This window comes from Dipodomys spectabilis, unplaced genomic scaffold, assembly GCF_019054845.1.
Source record: "Dipodomys spectabilis isolate Male_0828 unplaced genomic scaffold, ASM1905484v1 ptg000018l, whole genome shotgun sequence".
Taxonomy (NCBI): Eukaryota; Metazoa; Chordata; class Mammalia; order Rodentia; family Heteromyidae; genus Dipodomys; species Dipodomys spectabilis.
In genome coordinates, this window is record NW_024870695.1 from 5992658 (window position 1) to 6005314 (window position 12657).

The 12657-nt window shown below is 40.2% G+C and overlaps 1 protein-coding gene across 3 annotated transcripts in view; it reads right to left on the minus strand.

The window, feature by feature from the left end:
- Window positions 1–12657, minus strand: part of Kansl1 (KAT8 regulatory NSL complex subunit 1) — a 143957-nt gene that overhangs the window by 12347 nt on the left and 118953 nt on the right. For all 3 annotated transcript variants that reach the window (XM_042674101.1, XM_042674099.1, XM_042674100.1), the window contains 2 exons: window positions 7241–7412; window positions 22–204 (listed from right to left, as the gene is read on the minus strand). In XM_042674101.1, the coding sequence (XP_042530035.1) occupies window positions 22–204; window positions 7241–7412 (355 nt within the window). The remainder of the gene's footprint in view (window positions 1–21; window positions 205–7240; window positions 7413–12657) is intronic.

The window sequence follows — 12657 nt, forward strand, 5'->3', positions numbered from 1 at the left end:
TCTCAGGTCTCTGAAACTTACTGGCTGTTGTTAGGAAGGAGCTGACCAACTTGTGCCTGTCTTTACGAGTTGGATCTGGCAGACTGCCTGGCATGGGTGCTCTGTGCTTAAGTGAAAACTTCTTGGGAGGTCTAATCTTGTCAAAAGGCTTGTTCTGCCACTGAGTTTTCAGCATGCTCTGGAAGTGCAAGCCCGTGGGAACATCTGCAAGAAACAGAACACTGAAGGTTAGTCCCACCATGGCCCCTGGGCTCCTGGCAGTGAGGGGTGTTTACTATTTCACACTCCTCTTTGATTTGACCAGTGGCTGGATACTGGCAAGGACAGGAACTATCACTGGAAGATCCATCTATGTAAACTTTTTGTTAAAAATTGACATAGGGTATGATTATGTAAGTCAGTCTGGCCTCAAACACATGATTCACCTAACTCAGCAGTGTGTGTGCCACCACACTCCTCCCATTTATAAGAACTATTCTGAACATCATTCTATTCAAAATCAATTCACTCTTCCTTTTATTATCAAATTAGGGAGCAGTGAGGAGAGAAATACTGAATATCTTTAGAATGAAGGGAGCTGGTTTTTCTTTTAGCAAGGATTTTAGTATAACAGGGTCAAAGTAGGTAGAAATGGAAAAGAGAAACATTTTCTGCTCCTCATTCAGGAAATGAGTTAAAGACTCCAAACAGGAGATACTCTTTTTCCTGAATTTCCCTCCTAAGCTTAGTAACTTTATTGGTTTGACAATAATAAATCTATTTCCATCTAGAGACTTAACTCTGCTTCTTTCTAACAGTATAAAGTTAATCAAGATATACTTATTAGCAAGTATTTATTAACAGTTTACACAGGCTGGCTGGGCACCAGTAGCTCATGTTTGTAATCATAGCTACTCAGGAGGCTGAGAATTAAGCATTGAGGTTCAAAGCCAGGTCAGAAAGTTTGTGAGACTCATCTCCAATTAAGCACCAAGCAAAGAAGTAGAACAAGTCTAGACAGATGCTCAGTGGTAGAGTGCTTACCTAACATACGTAAAAGGCTCTGGGTTCAACTCCTAGCACTCAAGATAACACTAGGTTTTTTGTTGTTGTTGTTTGGGTTTGGTTTTTTTGAGACAAGGTCTCACTGCCACCCAGACTGATCTGAAACGCCTAGGTAAGTCTTGTTTGAGGATTTGTGTGCCTGGGCTGGCTCTGAATGATCTTCTTCATATTTCAGCTTCCTGAGTAGCTAGGATGATAGCCACCAGTGCCCAGCTTCTAGATTCATTTTTATTTTCCTAAGAATATGTATGTCATTCAGTCTTAGTTTAAAAAAATTTTCTTAGAGCCAGGCTGCAGTGGCTAACGCATATAATCCTAGTTAGTCAGGAGGTTGAGAACTAAGCATTGCAGTTCAAAGCCAGCCTGGGCAGTAAAGTCCATGAGCCTCTTATCTCCAACAAACCACTCAGAAAAAGCTGGAATTGTGCTGTGGCTCAAGTAGTAGAGTGCTAACCTTGAGTACAGAGGCCCAGGGATAGCACCCAGGCTATGAGTTCAAGTTCCAGGACTGGCAAAAATAAAAATAAAATTTCCTTAGAAAAATAATTTTTGGACTCGAGACCATGTTTTTCCCCAGACATTTTTCTTGTAGGCAAGGGGGATTGGTCATGGGGCTTGAACTCTGGGCCTGGGTGCTGTCCCTGAGCTCTTCAACTCAAGGCTAGCACTGTATCACTTGAGCCAGCACACCACTTCCAGTTTTTTAGTGGTTTATTGGCGATAAGAGTCTCATGGACTTTCCTGCCCAGGCTGGCTTTGAATAGTGATCCTCACATCTCAGCCTCCTGAGTAGCTAGTATTACAGACGTGAGCCACTGGCGCCCGGCTGGCATCTAATTTTTATCCTTTCAATTTGTGGCACTGCACTAACTCTATGGAGTAGGATGGGGAGAAATGCTGTGCATATTAAGTCCACTCAAGACCATGGCAGCTGTCCTCATTCATTAAAGTTTTCTTTAATGTTTTTCTCTCAAGTGTTTTATATTTCTCAATAAGCAAGTTCTTTATGCCTAGTTTTGCTGAGGTAATCCTGAAGCATTTCATGGTTTTTGATGCTGCTATAAAATAACAAACCCAGAATCTTGCACATACCAAGTCCTTTTTATCAACTTATCTACTGCAAATACAGAAGTATAGTAAATTTTAGCATAATGATCTTGTATCTTGTGATCTTGTTTAACTTCTGATTTATAGTTTGTTCACTGTGTGTGTGTGTGTGTGTATATATATATATATATATATATATGTTATATGCATATATACAAGCAAATTAAAAATACACTTCTATCTACAAACAGATTGTTTTATTTGCCACAGACCCACACTTCTGGCATTTTGGTAGTTAATTGGAGATGAGTCTCACTGTCTTTTGTGCCCAGGCTGGCTTTGAACCATAACCCTCAGATCTCAATCTCCTGAGTAGCTAGGATTACAGGTATGAGTCAACTGGGTACCTGGCTAGATTTTCCTTTTTATGTGTCCAATTTTCTCACATTTTATTATCACCATGGATATAAGAATGAGTCTACTTTCCTTGGTCATGCAAAGCTTGCCAACATTTTGACCAAAAGGCCAACATTTCACTACTGGATGGTAGAAGGCATTAGTGCTAAGGATTAGGAATATGAGAAGGAAAAACCCTATTTCAAAGCAAGTCCAAATTTATCACCCAGACTACTGCCTAAATTCTACCCTTTATCCCCTTTAATTCCAGATGAAAAACTTCCTCTAAATAGCTCCTATTCCACTGGATCTTACATTTATTTGCACGTGCTTTATGCTACTGTTTCCTTTATCCTGTTTCTTACCTTTCAAAAATAATTGTATTACTGATATAATGCTTTTTTCCCCCCAAACTACTGTAAACCTTCCCTTATATACACACACACACACACACACACACACACACACACACACACACACACACACACACACACACACACAAATATATATTTTAAGGTAATTACAGGGTTTTGGCCCATTGGGCCAAATATACTTTAAGCATTGTGTGTCTACCAAATCTTTACAACAAATCTATGATGTAAAGCAGTTACACATTTTAGATAGAAAACAAATCTGATGATTATAATCTTTTTTATTTTTTGTCTGATGTGGGGGGCCTGAACTCTGAATCTGGGTGCTGTCCCTCAACTCTTCACCTCAAGGTTAGTGCTCTACCACTTGAGCCACGGCACCATTTCTGGCCTTTTCTGCTTATTTGGGGCTGAGGAATGAAACCCAGGGCCTCATGCATGCAAGGCAAGCACTCTATCACTGAGCCACCTTCCCAGGCCCTGAAGATTAGAATCTTAAAGGACATATTCCTAGCTATGAGAACATTCACTGACCTTAGGAAATGGAATGGTTTGATTTTTGTGGTGAAGTCTAATATTTCTAAACTTATTGCCAATGAAATGAAGAATAAGGAATATTTTTTTAAGCCAGGCACTGGTGGCTCCCACCTGTAATCCTAACTACTCAGGAGGCTGAGATCTGAGGATCAGTGTGAAGCCAGCCCAGGCAGGAAAGTCTATGAAGATTTTCATCTCCAATTAACCACCAGGAAACCAGAGGTGGTGCTGTGGCTCAAAGTGGTAGAGTGCTAGCCTTGAGCGAAAAAACTCAGGGTCAGTGCCCAGCCATGAGTTCAAGCCCATGACCAACAGAAAACAAAACAAAAAAAGAATGTTTTTCTCAAAGAGGACTCTGCAAAATAAGGCTTGAACTCAGGGCCTAAGCATTGTCCCTGAACTTCTTTTTGCTTACGTGGCCACAACGCCACTTCCGGCCTTTTCTGTATATGTGGTGCACATACACAGAATTGAACCTAGGGGTTCATGCATGCTAGGCAAACACTACAACCAAGCCACATTCCCAGCCCAATTTTTTTTTTCTTTCTGGTCCTGGGTGCTGTCCTTAAGCTCCTTTTGCTCACAGCTACCACCTGAGCTACAGTACCACTTCTGGCTTTTTCTATGATTAAATGGAGATAAGAGTCTCACAAACTTTCTTGCCAGGGATGGCTTTGAACTGATTTTGACTATTCAAGTAGGTGGTAAGGCAGTACTTTAAGTACCAAGACTCTTTTAATATCAACAAACATTTGCCACATGTTAAATTGTGAAACTGTGCTTCTATCTGACACAGCTCACCTAAAGACTGTACAACTGAAACCTAATTGTGGTTCAGAAGCTCAAGCAGCATTTGGCTGTAGAGCAGTCTGACAGTGAGGCTGATCCAGGATATTTAGTGGAAGCTTGAAAAGAGGACTTAATATTGAAAGATTACCATTCTTAGTAGAAAAGTTACCTCTACTATTTTGCAATGGCTATGTATACATTATATAAGCAATGCATTATGACTTTGCCTTCTTATTGATCTCCCAAATGTGAAAATTAAGTCTATATGTGTGTGAGTGTGTGTGTGTGGGGGGGGGGGGGGGAAGTAAGAGGCTTGGCTGTGTAAACAGCAACACCTGAGAACTAAGAAGGCTAAATAGTAAAGAAAACAAAAAAAAAAAATCAGTTAAGCTTTAGTTTCTGTTTTTTAGAAGAATTTAAAAAGAATTTATATATATGTATTTATTTTGTGTCCAACTTGGGGGGAGGGAGACGGTTCTTGAACAAAGGAACTTGGGCTCTTGCTTCACTTTTTTCTCACTCCAGGCTATTATATATATATATACCTCTACTTCCTGGCTTCTTCATCATTTTGAAAATGAGCAGTGGTTAGTAAAATTCTAGCACAACCTTTAAGCTTCCACTTCCTGTCTTCTGCAGATACAAACTTAAGCAAGCACAATGGTCATTCCTGTCTCATCTAATACCTCAAATTCTTCAGGGTGGGGAAGTGTAACAATATACATAGCTATTATTTCCCTCACATTTTTTTTTTTTTTTTAAATCAGTCGTGGGGCTTAAACTCTGGGCCTGGGTGCTGACGTTACCTACTGCTTGAGCCACAGCACCATTTTCAGTTTTCTGGTGGTTTATTTATTGGAGGTAAGAGTCTCACAGACTTCCTGCCCAGACTGGCTTTGAACTGGGATCCTCAGATCTCAGGCCCTGAGTAGTTAGGATTACAGGTGTGAGCCACCAGTGCCTGGCTCCCTCACATATTTTTTGTATATAATTTTTATTGTAAAAATACTGTATAGAGGGGTTACAGTTACATGAATAAAGTAATAAGTATATTTCCTATCGAGTGTGTTACCTCCTCCTTTGTTTTTCCCCTATCCCTCACATTTTTAAGGGGCATCAATTAGTTGTACAAGGGATTTCATCTTGACATATCTACATATGACATAGCCTTAGGAGGCATGAGAACATTTATTTACATTACTAGCATGGCATGAATCTCTCTATTCTAATAAACTGAATTAATATCACTTCAATGCTTTCAAATGGTAGCAGGCTCAACTATAGAACATCACACATGAAACATTCCTTGTGCTCTAAAAATATTAAGTAGCATAGAGATGCATCAAAGTGTTCAAGAGACTAAAGTAGTTAAACTTTGCCAGAAACTTGCTGTCTTTTCTTTTAACTATTTCTACTTAAGAACAAAAAGAAGCTGGATACTGGTAGTTACTCAATAGGATGAGATCTGAGGATCACACTTTGAAAGCAGCCACAAGACTCTTATCTCCAAGTAATCACCAAAAAGCTGGAAGTAGAAGTGTAGCTCAAGTGGAAGAGTCAAGCCTTGAGCAAAGAAGCCAAGTAAGAGTGTAAGGCCCTGAGTTAAAGCAGTCCCAGTACTGGCACACATGCTCACGCCACATAAAAAATGAATAGGAATCCAGCTAAATCCCCTAGGTAATAAATACACTTCTGGTCTAAGTCCACACCCTAAATGAATATTAAGAATATCTAGTTAAAAACCTAAACTTTAAGACTAGATATATTACCTGAAAGTAAACAAAGGGATATATTTAGGTATATACAATAGAGATCCATTCATCTAGAAGATGTCTAATGTTCTATAACTAGTAATTAGGCTAAAGCACTATTATTAGAGAAGAAAAATAACAAAGCCAGGGGCTGGTGGCTCACACCTGTAATCCTCAGGAGGCTGAGATCTGAGGATCATGGTTCAAAGCCAGCCCGGGAAGGAAAGTCTGTGAGACACTAATCTTCAAAAAACCCAGAAACTGAAAGTAGTGCTGTGGCTCAACTGGTAGAGAAGTAGCCTTGAGCAGGCAGGCTCAGAGACAGCACCTAGGCCCAGAGTTCAAGCCCCATGACCACCACCACCAACAACAACAAAAAAAAAAAAAAAAAGGAAGAAAAGAAAAAAAAAGAAATCAGAAGACAAATAACAAGATAAAAACTGATTACCACTATCATCTTAAGTTACTATTTCTTCAACTAAATGAAATGTGGATGAAAAGACTTTGCTGACAGGCCTAACAGGTTCTGATATTTCATGATTCACTTGACAGTTCTGCTTATTATTTTCTACCATTTTCTGGAGTGTTTTGTAATGCTCACTTCCTCCTCCTGCTGGGAAGTTATAGTAGCATTATGTGTAGAGGTTGGTAAGCTCAATCAAAACATTGATTTTCCTGGCCAGCAGGTGGTGCTCTTAAGTCCTTTTTACAAACTTGTTAATATCCTCTCCTGTTTGTGCCCAATCATTATGCCACAATCACATTTCCTCAAATTTTTCCTTAATGCTTAGGAGATCCCTTTAATAAGCTTAAACTCTTATTAATTAATGTTTCCTTTGTTTATCTAACCATCCAAGATTTTCTCTCAGGCCACTACCCATCTGAAACTTGGTATGACCAAGGAGTGCCTTTCTTTAGTCAAATGGAAGATGGGCAAATGCAATCAAAGGCAGAATTGTGAAACAGAATTAGGTAGGTGAACTTTAGAAGACAGTATATGCCAACACTGAGAACCCAGGAAAACAGTCATGTAACTACATATGTACTATACACAGACAGCAATCAAGAGTAGTGCTGCCTGTTCTATTTTATGTATTTTTAAAAGTACACTGAAGCTGGAGGCCAACTGCCCCTCTTCCTCCACACCCAGACTCTTGTATGATCTTTCAGCATGCATCTGTTTGGTGCATCCTTTCTGTAAAATTCTAAGAGAAGACTTCACTGAAATAAAGTGAAAGCTTTAGAAGGTATAAGAATCAATTTCTTCACCTAGAGCCTTCTTAGGTTTATATTCCGCAGTCTTACCATCTGGAAATGCAAGCACAGGATGAACACAGGAGTCCAACTGGGAAAGACGTTCCAACAGTGGGGCTTCATAGTGGACTTCAGGAGGCATGGTGCTGACACTGCCTGAACCACACAATGCACAGAAGGGATTCACATCACAGCCAGTGCGCACTGTGCTATTCCGGTGAGCCTGTAAAAGGCCAAACAAAACTGAAAATTCAGCATCCAATAAACACTCATTCTTTATCCCAAAGATTCAGAGACACTTTCTATATAACTATCTGGTATTGGTTATGGGATGTTGATTAGTCTGCTCAGATATTTCCATTTCCCTAGCACATTGACCTTTAAAATGACAAAGGAAATTTTCTTTAAATGATGTATTCCAATTACATGAAAGCCATGCTTGCTTGCCTCATATCAAATTTGTCGCAGTTTTATGATACTCAGAAACTGTGCTGACCACACATTGGAAAAAAAAAAACAAAACTAAAATAGCCAGGTGCTTCTGGCTCATGCCTGTTACCCTAGCTACTCAGGAGGTTGAGATCTGAGGATCAAGGTTCAAAGCCAGCCCGGGCAGGAAAGTCTATTATAGGCTCAACTCCAATTAACTACCCAAAAAGCTAGAAGTAAAGCTGAGGTTCAAGGGGTAGAGCACTAGCCCTGAGCAAAAAGAGCTCAAAGACAGTGCCCAGGCCCTGAGTTTTTAGCCCCAGGACTGGTGCACACATGCACATACACAAGCATACACACACAGAGTAAAATAAATATTCCCAAACCAACAAAACATACATGTATACATTCTAGTTGCTAGGAACTAGATCCCTGTAACTCATCCTAACTACCCTATTCCTCTTTTTTTTTTTTAGTCGGTCATGGGGCTTGAACGCTGGGCCTGGTTACTGTCCCTCAGCAATTCAGCTCAAGGCTAGTGCTCTACCACTTGAACTACAACTCCACTTCTGGTTTTCTGGTGGTTTATTGGAGATAGAGTTTCATAGACTTTCCTGCCCAGGCAGGCTTTGAACCGCCACTAGCACCCGACTACCCTACTCCTTTTTAAACTGGGCCTCCTACTTGTTCTTACTACTTTCAACTAATCAATATAACAGTAAGTGTAATCTTGTTTTTAAATCTCAGATATGCTACAGCTGTGGGAATTAATAAATTTCCAAGTGGCTTATCATCTCATGAGGAAAAATCAAAGTTCTCACATCTCTATAGCTACTAGCTTTCAGGAAACACAAAGGAAAGAGAACCACCACTGATAAAGGGACAAAAGGATACATATGTGATAAGATGTTACAAAATGTCAATTCTAAGCAGTAAATATTCATCATATAGGTGTTCACTGTAAGTTAAATTTTTTGCTATATATCTGAATTAGCTAATAACAAAATTTGAAAAAGAAGCTGGACACAGGTAGCTCACACCTCTAATCTTAGCTACTCAGGAAGCTGAGATCTGAGGATCACAGTTCAAAGCCAGCCCAGGTAAGAAAGTCTGTGAGTCTCTTATTTCCAATAAACAATTCAGAAAACCTGAAGTGGTGCTATGGCTCAAGTGGTAGAGTGCTAGCCTTGAGCTGAAGAGCTCAGGGATAGCACCTAGGCCCAGAGTTCAAGTCCCATGATTGACAAAAGAAAAAAAAAATGATACCACAGGGGCTGGGAAAGTGGCTCAGTGGTAGAATGCTTGCTTTGCATGCATGAGGCCCCGGGTTCGATTCCTCAGCATCACATAAACAGAAAAAGCTAGAAAGTAAGTGCTGTGGCTCAAGTGGTAGATCGCTAGCCTTGAGCTGAAGAGCTCAGGGCCAGTGCCCAGGCACAGAGTTCAAACCTCATAACTGACAAAAACAAAAAAAGGATACAACAGACTTCTTGTCTCTGGCCATGATGAAGCAGTAGTGATCAAGGCTTACACTATAGACATATATAAGTTAGCAAACTGGAACAGGCACTGGAACACTGGGAAACAGATGGTGGCCTCTAAGATGGCTCTGGTTTTCCTGTGGAATCACATCCCCTAGATTGCAGAACAGGGACAGGGATTCCAAGCAGACGAATGATGGTTTCATGAGTTGGGAAAAAAATTCTAAAGACCAGCACTCAGAGGCTAAGGTAACTTAAAGAGTATAGACAGATCTATGAGAAAATGAACTCCAGAATATTCATGAGGTCCCTTGAGTGCTGCTGAATATCAAAAAGTACATGTACAGGCCAGACAAAGAATAACTGGAGAGCTGTGCACTGAATGTTTTCAAGCTAATCCAGGCTAGGTGTGTGTGAATTATGAACAAAGTGATATGCAGCACTCAGAATTACCATTCTTCTGCCCTAACAAAGGTCAAGTAATTTATATACCAACAAAACATAGCTTTTATTTTTGTGGTATCTGGAGACTGAACCCAGGGTGTGAGCTACATTATTTTTTAGCTTTAGACAGGATCTCACTAAGTTGCCACAGCTGGCTTAACACCATGATCTTTCTGCCCTAGCCTTCCAGGTACCTGGGATTACAGGCATGCTTTACAGTGCCTGGAAAAACTAAGCCTCTTTAAAAGGATACAAAAAGTTCACTTGCTATCATCAGGTAGAATACATGTCCAATACTCAATGAAAATTGCTAGTTTGCCAGGAGGACAGAAACTGGAAAAGAAAGTAACTCTACAGGGATAGTGTTTTTGTTTGTTGTGGGGCTTGAACTCTGGGCCTGGGCACTGTCCCTGAGCTCTTCTTCAGCTCAAGGCGAGTGCTCTACCACCTGAGCCACAGTGCCACTTCTGGTTTTCTAGTGGTTAACTGGAGATGAGTCTCACCGACTTTCCTGTCTGGGCTGGCTTTTGAGCCACAATCCTCAGATCTTAGCTTCCCGAGTAGCTAGGAAAGGCATGAGCCATTGGTGCCAGACTTTTTTTTTTTTTTTTTAAAGTAAGCCACTGAAAACTCAGGGATAAATAATCCAGTAATCGCAGCAAATAAATTACAAAGAAAGCCAAGAACAACCTAACATTAAGAATAACTAGAAAAATCTGAGAATACACATACACAATATTTAGCAGAACCATAAAATTAGCTTGCAATTCTGCAGCTGCTTTTTCCTGAAGATACTAGTTCATTCTGGAAAAGATGCTTAGCATAAGATGCCTTGGTAAGGACCATTCCTAGGAAACAGAAGAACAGGCAGAGCCTTTCTTAATGCTAAAAAGGGACAACATTAGAGACAAGTAACAAATGAAAAGTGAAAAGAGAGGACAAGAAACTAAGATGGGCTTCTTGTTTTGGTACTCATCATCACAATTTGTGACGCTGTGAATGATAGAAGGCTAAGAGGCTAAGCAGAATATCTCTGTAGATAGGAAAATTTCGGCTGTATGTATGTATGCATTCAGATCAGGCCAAGTGGATTAAAATTTCTAATCACAACTACATATGCCTAATAGAGGATGAAAGTAAAGTATTAGAGCTTCTATATTTAATATTCAACAATGACAATAAAACAAGAGCTCCTAGCACTTCAGATTTTGTATATGAGCAGGTGTGGTGGGTACATAGCTCAGGAGATAGAAGCAGGAGCATATCAAGTTCCAGGTCAGCCTGAACACTCAATAATAGCAAGAATCTTAGAAGATGAATATAACAGGCACACAATCTGAATCAACAGATTGGTTTATAGGAATTAAACAAAAAGGAAAGACAGATAGGAAGTATGCAACAGAATATATATCATATGCAGGGTACTATGAAAACATCCAATGTACTTGTAAATTTGATAGCCTTAGGAGAAATAGAGGAACTGAATATAACCAACAGTAATATCTAAAGAGATAATAGCTAGTTTCTGTAAAAATTGGTTTAAAATACAAAGCCATATATTTAAGGAGGTCTGCAAATTTCAACCAGAAACACAAGGAAACTTGTATTTAAGCATACTATAATGTTTACATTGCAAGAGAAAGGAGAGCAAGGAGAAACCCACTAGTTTTGATTCCTCAACTGGTGTTCTACTTCTTGAGCCACATATTTAGCCAAGCGTTTGCTGGTTGTTTTAAAAGTGTGTCTTGAGGAGTCTGTTTTTCAAGATGGCTTTGACTGGATCTCAGTCTTCTGAGTAGCTATGATTACAGGTATGAGCCACAAGGTACTCGGCTTATTCTGGATCTTGATTTAAAGTATTATACTATTTATGAGACAATCTTAGAAATCTGAATGTACTATAGTCTTAGACAATACTGAACAAATTCTTATCAAGAAATCATCCATTACAACTAGATATTACCTGCTCCAGTCTTTCTCATATTTTTTTGGTGGCCTCAAAATTGCTATACTCCAGCTGGGCACTGGTGGCTCACACCTAGGTGAGCGTAGCTGAGTAGCTAGGATTCTAGCTACTCAGAAGTCTGAGATCTGAGGATCAAGGTTCAAAGCCAGCCCGGGCAGGAAAAGCCGTAAAACTCTTACCTACAATTAACCACCAGAAAACCGGAACTGACGCTGTGGTTCAAGTGGTAGAACGCTTGCCTTAAGTTGGACAGAACCCAGGCCCAGAGTTCAAGCTCCAGATCCACCCCTCACCCCCTACCCCCCCCAAAATTTCTGTACTCAGCTTCCAAAGTGTTAGATGTTGGGATTACAAGGAATGGATCACCATAGCTAACTTTACTTTCAGTTTTACAACAGACTGAACTAGCAGTCTATAAGAATTAGTAACATTGTTCCAGAAAAGTCTTAGAAAGTAGAGATACAACTGTAATCAGAGCTACTTGGAAGACAGCCTCCTGGGGATCATAGTTCAAGGCCAGTCCAGGCATAAAAAGTTGTCAAGATTCCATTTTAGGAAGTGGTGCTGTGGCTCAAGTGCTAGAGCACTTGCCTTGAGCTGAAGAGCTGAGGGACAGCACCCAGGCCCAGAGTTCAAGCCCCACAACAGACAAAAAAAAAAAAAAAGCACAAGAAAGATTCCATCTTACTCAATGGCTAAATTCCGTGGTACATGCCTGTTATCCTCAGTAACACAGGAAAACATAAGTAGGAAGAGCATAGCCAGATGGTCTGCACATAAAGTAAGACTCTTACTTTGAAAATAACAAAGGCAAAAAGATTCTAGGGGTTTGGCTCAAGTGATTAGAGTATCTGTTCTAGCAAGCACAAGGCCCTGCACTGCAAACACACACACACACACACACACACACACACACACACACACACACACACACACACACACACACACACACACACACACACACACACACACACACACACACACACACACACACACACACACACACACACACACACACACACCCCAACAACTTAAAAACTGTAGCTGGGTACCAGTGGCTCATGCCTGTTATACTAGCTACTCAGGCGGTTGAGATATAAGGAATATAGTTCAAAGCCAGCCAGGGCAGGATTCCCTCTACAATCCAG